The sequence below is a fragment of the Aspergillus vadensis genome (assembly GCF_003184925.1).
Source record: "Aspergillus vadensis CBS 113365 unplaced genomic scaffold BO88scaffold_1, whole genome shotgun sequence".
Lineage (NCBI taxonomy): Eukaryota > Fungi > Ascomycota > Eurotiomycetes > Eurotiales > Aspergillaceae > Aspergillus > Aspergillus vadensis.
In genome coordinates, this window is record NW_020292039.1 from 1,897,330 (window position 1) to 1,909,113 (window position 11,784).

At 50.1% G+C, this 11,784-nt stretch overlaps 3 protein-coding genes across 3 annotated transcripts; all 3 read left to right on the forward strand.

Moving 5' to 3' along the window:
* The first annotated feature begins 4 nt into the window (after positions 1–4).
* On the forward strand, positions 5–2,073 carry BO88DRAFT_431203 (Mn(2+) transporter ATX2). The gene is made up of 3 exons (XM_025709287.1): positions 5–288; positions 373–1,344; positions 1,399–2,073. The coding sequence occupies exons 1-3, from the start codon at positions 239–241 to the stop codon at positions 1,580–1,582; spliced, it is 1,206 nt and encodes a 401-aa protein (XP_025568470.1). The 5' UTR covers positions 5–238; the 3' UTR covers positions 1,583–2,073.
* Positions 2,074–3,682: 1,609 nt separating this feature from the next.
* On the forward strand, positions 3,683–5,870 carry BO88DRAFT_329129 (F-box/WD repeat-containing protein; the record flags this gene model as incomplete). The annotated part of the gene is made up of 4 exons (XM_025702587.1): positions 3,683–4,105; positions 4,185–4,831; positions 4,893–5,604; positions 5,679–5,870. The coding sequence occupies 4 exons, from the start codon at positions 3,683–3,685 to the stop codon at positions 5,868–5,870; spliced, it is 1,974 nt and encodes a 657-aa protein (XP_025568471.1).
* An 872-nt stretch (positions 5,871–6,742) lies between these two features.
* On the forward strand, positions 6,743–8,662 carry BO88DRAFT_400359 (putative C6 transcription factor). The gene is made up of 2 exons (XM_025705540.1): positions 6,743–7,662; positions 7,724–8,662. Exons 1-2 carry the CDS (start codon positions 7,063–7,065, stop codon positions 8,522–8,524), a joined length of 1,401 nt encoding a protein of 466 aa, XP_025568472.1. The 5' UTR covers positions 6,743–7,062; the 3' UTR covers positions 8,525–8,662.
* The last annotated feature ends 3,122 nt before the right edge of the window (positions 8,663–11,784 follow it).

Here is an 11,784-nt window from a genome sequence, read left to right on the forward strand (position 1 = left end):
TCTTCTGCCTCCTACCGCCTTGGAACACCTGCTTTCCGCCCGCTCTCCATCGTCTCCCCTGTCTCACTTGCTTCTCCGGGCCTATTTTCGTCTTCCAGCTCGCTTGTCCGCTTTTCTATTTAGACGCCATCACCGCTGCCGCGGGATCAGGGGTATATCGAGAATCTTGGTCTTGGAATTGGCAACATGAGTGAAACCTTCTAGAGCACGGACGAAGCTCTGGAACAAGAGGCCGACCATGGAGGGACTCTTCACTTTGCTCGCATTGAGCATTGTGATGGCCATTACGTGAGTCGACTACCCTTTCGAACTTGTCGCCTGCTTGGTGCGAACTGTCAATGCTAATTTGCCTTTCCCCGCTGCGTCACATAGATCATTTGTCGTGGGATCACTACCGCTCGCCTTCACACTTTCTCCTTCTCAGCTGAGATTGATATCCTCCCTTGGTATGGGAGTTCTGGTTGGGACATCTTTGATCGTTATTATTCCGGAGGGAGTCGAAACCCTATACAGCGCAAACTCCCTTAGCAATCGGAAAGAACTTAGCAGCCGATCGACGACAGCCGTCAATTGGCAACACCAGGCTGTACCTGTGACCAATTTCCCGAGGACATTGGAAGGACCAGATTCCTCAGATGTCGAACTTACGCCCCGATCGGTGCTATCCGATCTGCCATCCGCACCTGTCACGGTACCTACAGCCCATTCTACACTAGATGAAAGGCCCAGAATTATGGGACGCAAGGACGATACTTCGGACGATCACACAGGCGAGGATCACGATGAAGAGAACTCGCCCCACGCTTGGATAGGAATTGCACTCATTAGTGGCTTTATACTGATGTACCTCATCGACAAACTGCCTGTTTTCGCGTCATCCTCCAAACAGGAGCGAATTCCTTATCACATTTCTCTGGATAATTTGGGTTCCGGCCTGCGGCGTAATTCGTCGCCGTCACGCGAGGGGGGCTTGCTTGATGCCGGTAATATCCCCAGGAGAAGCCACAGCTTTGCAACGACAACTGGACTTGTCATTCATGCTGCCGCCGATGGAATTGCCTTGGGTGCATCTAGCTCCGACACTGGGTTGAGCTTCATCATCTTCCTGGCCATCATGGTTCACAAGGCCCCCGCATCGTTTGGCCTCACCTCAGTGCTACTGAAGCAGGGCCTTTCTAGTCGTACCGCTAGAGCGCATCTATTGATTTTCAGTCTGGCTGCTCCTGTGGGTGCTCTCATGACATTCTTGTTTGTGCAGATAATGGGCTCGGGGTCAGGAGGTGATGACGTCGGGAACCGCTGGCGAACCGGAGTCCTTCTCTTGTTCTCTGCTGGCACATTCCTGTAAGTTCATGTAGATCTAACTTCTACGGTACATGGTGATACTGATGTTTCTAGATACGTTGCTATGCACACGATGCAGGAAAACAGCCCGAACTCATCGTCACGTGAGTCTCAGGTCAACGGATACGGCGACCATAGAGAGGCACCGTCAGCATCGGACAAGTCTATGAGGGACTTGATCGCTTCTGTTGTTGGCATGGTTCTTCCACTGTTCCTGCAGATTGGCCATGCCCACTAGATACTATCAAAATCCTTTTCTGGATTCACACCATGTCTCTTTCTCCTTCTCTTACCTTTAGCTCTCCTGGGTCAGTGAGCTACACGCCGTTTCATAGAATACGGACGATTCATGTTTCTAGACACCATGGAGGTTGTCTTGTGTAATAGATCTTGACAGTTGTTACTGGGCGGATTCCCAGTCTTGGGGGACCGCGGCGATTTGTGTTATATTCCCTGCGGGGTTATGCCTTTCTTGTTGTATTGTCCTTGAGTCAGCGCCGCCACACGTCATGGCCACGATTTTGAAGCATTTGCACGGTGCGGTTGAAACCAATACTTTGATCATAATTGCATATGTTCTTTTCTTTTTGTTTTGATTTGTTTCCATTCTTTCCTTCCTCGCGATCACTTTGACGTAGACTTGACTTAGATGTGGTTGGTATAACGGTGCGCCGAGAAGTCGGAGAATTACCTCTTCCCCACATTGGGGCAGTGATGAAACTATTCGACAAGACTGAATGAATCATTAGTAATTTTTCCTGGAGGCTCCTGCGTGGACCCATGGTTGTACGACGCATGCCGTTCTTTCACTCCCGCCTTGAGACCAGTATATCTCCAACGAGTTGCAGTGGAACCGAAAAGTTAGACCGAAGCACCAGACATTATGCTCGGGTGCCTTGCTTTGGAAACTGTCTCTCTGTGGTAGACTACGTACTAGTTTCCCCTAGCCGGGATGGGTGAGTCTCCACGTCAATTTCACGTCGTCTAGTAAGCAGTTTGTGACGACAATGGTAATGATCCTTGTAGGTATCAGAGAATATATAGTGTGGAACAGGCACTTTGGTCCTATTTGCTGGCTGCTCAGCTGAGCTCGTCTCTCCGGCCATCATCCACCTATCCATTCTAGGGGAGAGTATGGCGTGGGAGGGGTGTAAGAGCTACAGTCGATAGACGTAGACAGGACCAGAGCGGCTCGAGAGTTCGGATGGGGCAATATTTGGTCGTGGAGACGGACTTCGAGCAATGACGCCTTGTCTCCACTGGGGACGTAGCGGAGGTTATTCTATAACCAACTATCATCTACTTAACCAACAGTTGGTGCTCGTTGTATCCCAGATCTCCATACCATTGCCGCCGTCAGGATAGTCGGTACCGACCGCGAGCAGCGCCCTGGCGCCAGTAGCACTACTACTTAGTAGTCAGGACTAGTTCATCGCAACTTTACTAAGGTACTTTATTCTGGGAGCTGACTAATCTGGGTTAAGTTAGTACCAACGGGGAGTTATGGGTGGATTTCCAGCGATACTGCTGCACGAATCAGGGACAGAGAAGAAGCGCCATCGGCTTTGCTTGGCGGGTAATCTGGGCTGGTTTGGAGGGTTTCCGGGGGAAGAAGAAGAGGAAGGCTGCACCTGACCCGTCACGACATCGCATGATCCAGACTTTGTCTTTCCTTCGTCGCTTCTTCTCCGCCTGCTTCTGGATGGCGTCGGGAAGGCCGCACTCAGTCCTGATTAGTTCTGATCTTACCGCCCTCCTCCGTCCGCTGTACCGAAGTACATAGTTACTTACCAGTACTCTGTACGGGACCTACCAATCCGTCGTCTATCCTCTCATCTTTCTCTTCCCCCCCATCGGTCTCCTTCCAAACTTCCCCCCCATCCAGTGTGACCTTCACCTCCAACTTACTCTCTAACTTTTTTTGCCGTTTCTTCTTCTTCCCTCTTTTCCTTCTTCAGCCATTTTTGGTATCTATAAAACTTCTAACCCGACCACCCACACTCCCATTCTCTTCTTCCCTTCCCACCCCCCTATTCCCTTGTCTACCCGCCAACCTTTCGTCTTCCCTGCCCCGGCGGAGATCGTCCACATCCGTCTTATCTCTCACTCTTCCCCTCCGCCTTCGTTTTCTCTTTTGGATCAAAGCAACGTCATTCTCTCGTTTTGTGTGTTACGCCTTCTCCGTTTATGAACGAGAAAGGGTCGCAAGGGGTTTGCGTAGGGATATCTCTCTCACCGTGTGAAAGGCTAGTCGGGTGGAATACGCAATCCCCTGGATGACACAACCGCTCCTCACCGCGGCAGTCCACGACCACTCAACCATCCAGTAGATACCGGGATGAGTCCGCGCAGCGTACCTGAGCAGCTGGCGACTGCGCCATCAAAGTCATCTGCAGCCAGAGATTCGGTCGCCTCACTTTCTAGTGCTCATTCTAGATCGCTCTCTTCGTCCACTAAGACCGGTACTCCCATTCCCCCCAACTTGCTTCCCTCAGCGCCTGCGTCACCTCCCACGCCTGCTCCCAGTCCAACTCCTCATCAAAGACCTCCCACCTGGCAGACACCCGACGAGGAAGACGATGCTTTTTTGTTGAACGCTCGGATACATTTCTCTTCTCTCTCCAACGCTCGGAAGCAAAAGTTTTTGGAAGGCATATTGGGGCTGTGCGATAGCCAGCATCTCAGCTTTGTTTCTAGCTATGTTAGCCCCCGGTTGAGAAAAGATCCGTTTCAGGTGTTCCCAAATGAACTATGTCTGAGGGTGAGTTGGTTACCTCTTCCGGTGCGGATGTCCTCACCGCTCGAACAAGGCTGACAGCTGTCTCGCTTGGCTTCACTAGGTCCTATCATTCATTGATGACCCGAAAACATTGGCAAGATCATCCCAAGTTTCGAAGCGCTGGCGGGAACTGCTGAATGATGATATCACGTGGAAAAACCTATGCGAAAAGCACTCGTATGCATCCCGGAGGCTGTCGGAGGATGATCGGGAATTCGTCGACCCTTTCCATGGTCAGCCTTTGCATGCTGTGTCCAGTACTCAGTCCTTGAGCGGGTTGCAAAGGAGGCCCCATGTGTCTACTCTCCAGCCTCGAGAGGGTTTGCCCGACGTTTCGTCGCGCTCTTTGTCGGGAGACTGGCTCTCCCTATCGGGGTACCCGTCACGCAAGAGACGGGTCCGACCATTGTCCTACAGATCGCATTTCAAGCAAAAGTACATGGTGGAATCTGCCTGGAACAAGGGTGGGCGCTGCACCCAGCGACACATTACACCCGACCAGGGAGTGGTCACAAGCCTGCATTTAACCCCCAAGTATATCGTGGTCGCGCTAGACAATGCCAAGATTCATGTATACGATACCAACGGGGATAACCAAAGAACTCTTCAAGGCCATGTGATGGGCGTATGGGCGATGGTTCCCTGGGATGACATTCTTGTGAGTGGTGGGTGCGACCGAGAAGTGAGGGTCTGGAACATGGCGACCGGGTAAGCAAACTATGACGGCCTGCAGTCGGAGGTCACTACTGACGAACAAATCAAATTACAGTGCCTGTCTCTACCTCTTACGTGGCCATACGTCAACCGTGCGTTGCCTCAAAATGTCCGACAAGAACACGGCGATCTCGGGATCACGGGATACAACGCTGCGGATATGGGATCTGGCCTCGGGTACCTGCAAGAACGTTCTGGTTGGGCACCAAGCTAGTGTCCGCTGCCTGGCCATTCATGGAGATCTTGTAGTTTCGGGAAGCTATGATACTACGGCACGCATCTGGAGCATTTCTGAGGGACGGTGCTTACGGACGCTCTCGGGCCACTTCAGCCAGATCTATGCTATCGCGTTTGATGGCAGACGCATCGCCACCGGCAGTTTGGATACCAGCGTGCGGATCTGGGATCCGCATTCGGGCCAGTGCCATGCTATCCTCCAGGGCCATACCTCCCTAGTAGGACAGCTACAAATGCGGGGAGATACCTTGGTCACCGGTGGTTCTGATGGGTCTGTCCGGGTCTGGTCGTTGACCAAGATGGCTCCCATCCACCGACTTGCGGCTCATGACAACAGCGTTACCAGCTTGCAGTTCGACAGTTCCAGAATTGTCAGTGGTGGTAGTGACGGTCGTGTCAAGGTGTGGAGTTTGCAGACCGGTCAACTACTCAGAGAACTGTCGACACCGGCAGAGGCTGTTTGGCGAGTTGCCTTTGAGGAAGAGAAAGCTGTGATCATGGCTAGTAGAGCAGGCCGCACAGTGATGGAGGTAAGGAACATTCGCTTATTACTCCGTTGTCTCCTACATTTTATCACAGACTAACCAGAATGAATTTGTTGTAGGTCTGGACTTTCTCACCACCGCCCGAAGAAGATGGCGACGATGCGGTGATAGTGGAGAGTGCTTCCAGCACGCCGGGTCTGCACCCCACGAGTAACGACAGCCGACATAGGGAGCGCTATTCGGACCCTCCGCCTAGTGTGCCGCTCAATAGTGACGATGACCAGGCCATGGTGGATGCCCCCGCCTCCTGACTGGGGATTCCACCTTCGCAATGACTAGCACGTCCTTCTTTCTTGCTTTACGAATCCAAGCGTTACCGTCTATATACCTATTGTTTTAGCGCCTGATTTCAACGACCCGGCTGGTCCAACCTGAGTGTCGCTAGGCAAACGAGGCGCGGTCAGCGTTGCCAGGTCATCGAATATCAGCATTCGCATTCTGGGTGTTTGGTCTAAACGGATCTCTTTTCTTTCAATTTTCCGGTCTTATTCTCGAAGTTTTCATGGGAAACGTGCAGTGGAGTTACAAAATGGCAAAGGGTGGGCTACTTGATGCGTTGTACCTGCAGGAGTCTCAGGGGAACCGTGATTGGCTCATGATATGTTTACCTCTACTTTTTCTTTTTCGAGGGTTAGATGATACCCGCCTCGGGAGATGATGTATTTACCATTTACAGACGATTTGGTGTTTCTACTGTTGGTCCTACAAAGCGAAGACATTGAGCTTACCTTTCACCACGACTACACCCCAGCGTGCCTTGTCTCCCTTGGTGGGGTTTTTCTTTCATTTGTGTTCAGATAGTCAGTTCTTAGAAGTATCCCGAAAGGGCTCCGAGATGAGCGGAATAGAGACCAGATAGACAACTGCGTATGCATTAAATAAACGAATGTGGTTGATGAAGTGCCGTAATGCTGTGGGGAGGTATTTGTAGTCAGGGTTGTTTCTCGTTGATAATGGAAATCACCTGACTCGCCCCTCTAAATGGCAAGACCCCGTATTCAACGGTTCTTTGTGTCGATCCTTCAAGGCACCAGCTGCGACGACGCCATCAAGCATTTGATATATTCGCTTCACGAAGCACTTAAAAATTTGTCCTCATCTATGTCGCTTCCACTGCATAATCTATCCCGCAGCTGGGCCCCTATTAAGTAGACGAAGATGGTGTACGGCGGGAAGCCAAGTACGGGGTGCCATTTGTGTCGCAAACGGAAAATCAAGGTAGGACAGATCTGCAGCCTTGATATGTCATGGCACATCATGCCCCTTGCATAGCATTTTACCCCAATGCGTATGTTGTTCATTTGTATGACCCCACGCTAAGCTGCCTCCCAGTGCGATGAAGGCCGTCCGGGGTGCCGGAACTGCGGCATATACGGCAAGCCATGTCCGGGCTACCGATCTGATGGGATCTTCCGGAATGAAACGCACAAAGTGCAGCAACTGATGAATGGCAAGGCCAATCCCTGCTCTTCCTCATCACGTAAACAGCAGCCCAGCAACCATGATGTATCGAGTGGCGGCAAGGATCTACAAGTGGCGACATTGCCCGCTTATCAAATCAGTGATTCCACATGGGAAGAAAGAGCAATTTGCTATTTCTTTGATCAGTTTACCATCGTGGAGTGTAACGCAGTTGGCGGCATGGGACATCTGGGGTTCCTTCCGTCGCTGTATGCAGATTGTCGAGATCAGAATCTGGGTAACCCCGCATCCTTGTCTTTACGATTAGCTGTCGATGCAACGGCCCTGATGGCCCTCAGTAATAGGGTTAATGTGCCCGGGGTTGTGACCCAGGCGAGATATCGCTTTGGGTTGGCGCTGCGACGTTTGCAGGAGGCGTTGGATTTGCCGGCTGAGGCGGCGAAGGATGAGACGTTTGCGACCTTGGTCATTCTATCTTTGTTTGAGGATATCTCGGGAGATCGCCATGGGCTTACTAGTGCGCATACGGTGGGCTTTGAGGCGCTCACAAGATTGAGGGGGGAGAGTCAGCTGGGACATGCGGCGGGACTGGATATGTTCAAGTATGCGTATGTTCGCATGGTGAGTCAATTCGGATGCCTCTGTTTAAAAGTGGATGTGTTAATGCTAACGCATAATCCAGCAAATCGAGTTCCTTCTGCTGAAGGGGAAACCCAGTCTGGACTCGGACCGACTAGTTGAGCGTCTCGACAGCGCAGATCCGCTACAATCCCTTATGATAATTGCGTCCAAGGTCAGACAGCTGATTTCAGAGCCAACATCTGCTTCAGATTCCTTGCAATCTGCGGGGATCACGAAGCTAGCGTCATGGATCGACTCCTGCAGACGCTTGGATTCAGAACTGTTCCAATGGACCCAAACCTTATCGGACATCTGGCTACCCCTCGAGACCCGAACACACACGGGCGAGGATGTACTCACGTACCGAGAGATGATTGCTGCGGTTATCTGGGCCCATTACCGTGTCCTCCGGATCTTCATCCATAGCGTGATGGCAGATCTTTTCCGAGCACTAGTCTCTCTGCTTGATTCCCCCGGTATTCAGCATGAAGCGTCTCAGCATGAGGCAGATGGCCTACGAATAAGCCTCGAGATGGTCTCCGATTCTTGTCGGAGTGTACCATTCTGCTTTGGGGAGATTGATATGCTTGGAAACCCGATGCCACCGTCTGAGCAGGGAATGTCTCGGGTCCGAGCTTTCTACCTCTATACTATGCTGTGGCCTCTGTGGTATATTCTGTCGTGTGGGCTGGCTACACCTGAACAGACGCAGATGATCCGAGGCGTGATGGCGCGGACGGGCTCGGAAGCTGGCATCAAGCTGGCTACTATGTTGGCGACCTATGATGGGCGGGATGCTATGTCGAGCATGCCTCAATTGTATTCTTTGGAACGGCCGGTGAGGGAGGTTTCCGTCATATAAAAAGGGCAGGCTGGGCTCATGCACATAAAATGTATCCCTCGGGGCTACATGGGGCTTTTCAAGTATACCTGTAAATTAATATGTATATAATTGCTACTAGTAATCACTCAACTACTACTTCTTGGGAGGAACAATCGCAATAATTTGAACTTGGCTTAGGATCGTCTCAGGCCACCGGCCGATCTCTGTAACCTACGTGTATCCCGACAGGGAGAGCCCGTCTCCCGACAAACTAAGCAATGTGCTCCGTGATTTCTCTTTGATAGCCCTTGATGCTTCTGCAGAGAAACCCATGACACCCCAGTCTTTAGCGCCAGGCGTGCATTGCATGCAACCTCGCATGCACTGTTCCAGCCAGCCACCAGCTGGAGGAGAAAAGCAACAAGACCGATTTCCTTGGATAGAGGGCTCTAGTCATTGTGCGGGGGCAGCACTGCTTCTACATTTGTTCCGGCTGCATTTCATTTCCAGTTCATAACTCATCCATTATGTAGTCCATATATAGCCATCATGTCCATCTGTACTACACTACTATAATCAATCTCATATTTGCCTTGACGTATGATGTAAAGTCTGCAACGTCTTCCAGTCCAACAAAAACAAACATGAAGAGACCAGGACACCTTTCAACAGGCAGATGATCACATAGTATGCAACTGAGTTCACGATTCTACCTGATCTTCTCTGCACTGCTAGGCAGAGGTACCGAATTATCGACCCATCGAGTAAGTGCTCAGCGATAAAGTGCATGAGGCATATATTCCAGTGTTTCTCATCTATGTGGTGTAAAGAACATGTAGTAGGAGCGCCTGGGAGTCAGGCAGCCACTGAGCATCAGTGATAGATTGCTTTTGAGCCCACTACTATGCATCTGCAATGTTGTCGCTGCTATTAATTCGTCAAGCTATATCTTGTATGTCATGGAGTATAGTACCCCAGAAAATATAGACACTACTACGGAACTCTAGTAGATTTACTTGCTAAATTGCGAATAGAATGATCTACTGAGGCCGTAATTTTGGGCTGGCTGCCGTCATTCTATCTGCATACGCCTTTGTATGCGGAGATCAGATGATCCTGCAACATGCTGTGCAACGTCTACACTAGTAGCTGAGGCCTTCTGCTCATTACTGTCTTCTGTGGGTAATATTCAACCTTTTTGCAGAGGAATCTGCGGGTTGGCTCCGTGCATATGCAGCTCCGAGGACGAATCAGCCCGACCTCCTCAGCTAGCCAGGCATGTTGATCACAGAGGCGGCCTTGCATTTTTCTAGTAGCATTGCGTGAGGTGAGGACAAGTTGATAGGGCTGGGTGCGCGGAGAGAGGTGAAACTACTCCATGCAGGGTTGCCATGACTGGTCCGCAGTAAGGAGTACAATACTCCATCATGGTATCGCCTGCCTATTAATGAAGACTATATATAGTAGATCTTTACCACCCAGAAATCTGAGTACTGTAAGACACTCCGCTCTTGATCTCTTACAAGCCAACAAGCTACTATCCCAGTCCCATCTCAGCTTCATAAAACGGAGCGTGTCAGCCTTAGTTTCGTCCCATAATATGGTTTGGAAACGTACATTTAGTATTACCACTACGCCCGACAAGGAGGTTTTTGCACTTATTGTCTACTCGGAAGATGATTATTCTGCATGGACAGTAAAGCTGTACCGACTTGTCAAGGATGAATGGGTGCTTAGTACTAGAGACGAGTACCGACTAGACGTCATTCCTGTGTCACGAATCTGTGGTTGGTTCCATGACCCTGGAAGCGAAAAGCATGCAAAGTTGGTCAGAATCTCGAAGATAGCCCTTGAATTATTGAGGGGTGGAATTACTGTTTGGATGATGACCTGACTATGCTAAGATTGTGTGTTTTACCGAGTCGACCGAATTAAGAATCGGTGTCACCGAAGATGCTCAGTGGGAAACACGACCCTATACGGATGAAGTCCAGAAAGCAATCTGTAACCCATATTTAAGCGGGCCCTATGTCTCTTATATCACTCCTTGCACCACTGCAAACCATAATAGTGATATTGCCCTTGAATACATTGACTGGCAATGGGCATTCTGTGTCCCGAAGTATGTATTTTGCTGTGACCTGTCGCTCTCTGCCGTTTCATTGCCATTTGCTGATATTTACATAGTTTTTTTTACAGAGCAGAACTTATATGAGCTTCATAGAAAGTCTAATGACTCCGACTGGGAGATCAAGCTCATCGACGAAGTGGATCCGGGCAAGACTGCCTCGTGCATAAACACGGAAGGCATCGATGTCTACTTTATCGAAGCCGAAACCGGAAACGGTTGGTCTTATCATAAGGCATATGATGGAGACGAATATACAAGTATGTCCTTCGGTTCTCTCTGCAACTTCACTAGAGACCTTGAATGTCACCCAATGGACTCAAGTTAACTGAATCCTTGTAGAAAGGCCATTGGGACAGCCGGGCGACTTTGCGGGAGTCACCGAACTGTGTGCTGTCAGTCGTTGGTTTGGTGAACCTCGCCTGTTCGGACTCTCCGATGGATATGTGAAGGAATTTCAATACAACGAACCTCGAACGCACATCGTCGGCACTCCTATCACGACAGCCCGCGATGGACTCTCCTCGCTGTCTGCGACGATTCAAGAAGATCGCCATAACAGTCCTGAAACCATCATATTGGCTTATTTTATGATCGATCAAGAAGATACCATGGGAACATACATCTGGACCCAAGACAAGGGATGGGAATCTGGGCCCCAGCTTGTCTAAGACGCTGGAGGAGCGTCCTCTCTGACTAGTAGTGGTATTTCTAATCCTCCCAGCAAACCACGAGAATTGGGATGCCGACACCTGATAGTGCAGAGCTGCCTTTAAAGGCTACATTCAACTCGAAGCCGCTGTTGGTGTAGCTAGCTTGTTTTTGCCATGCACAGGCGTTGCAGCAGGATGATAAGTTCGACTCAGCAGAGCAGTGGTTAGGACGTACTTTATTAATCCCAATAACCCATGAATTTATCGTATTCTAGATCACCTTGTCTTGTTCGACCAAATGGTAATATTGCTACATGATCTATAGTTATGTCTATAGAAGATAGATAGAGATCCATAACATTCTTGCCCTACTCCTTCCGGCCACCCCGGATGCACTGACGTCATCGATCTGCACCATCTCACAACCCAACTATTACTTATGAATAAAAGAACAACCACCAAGTGATTAATTCACTGCTTATGTAGATCTCAGGTTCTCACAAAGAAGTATCCATTCC

Coding starts and splice junctions, on each gene's coding strand:
- BO88DRAFT_400359 (XM_025705540.1), top strand. CDS start 7,063: ATGAATGGCAAGGCCAATCCCTGCTCTTCCTCATCACGTAAACAGCAG. Junction 7,663..7,723: donor AGTATGCGTATGTTCGCATG/GTGAGTCAATTC, acceptor CGCATAATCCAG/CAAATCGAGTTCCTTCTGCT.
- BO88DRAFT_431203 (XM_025709287.1), top strand. CDS start 239: ATGGAGGGACTCTTCACTTTGCTCGCATTGAGCATTGTGATGGCCATT. Junction 289..372: donor AGCATTGTGATGGCCATTAC/GTGAGTCGACTA, acceptor TGCGTCACATAG/ATCATTTGTCGTGGGATCAC. Junction 1,345..1,398: donor TTCTCTGCTGGCACATTCCT/GTAAGTTCATGT, acceptor TGATGTTTCTAG/ATACGTTGCTATGCACACGA.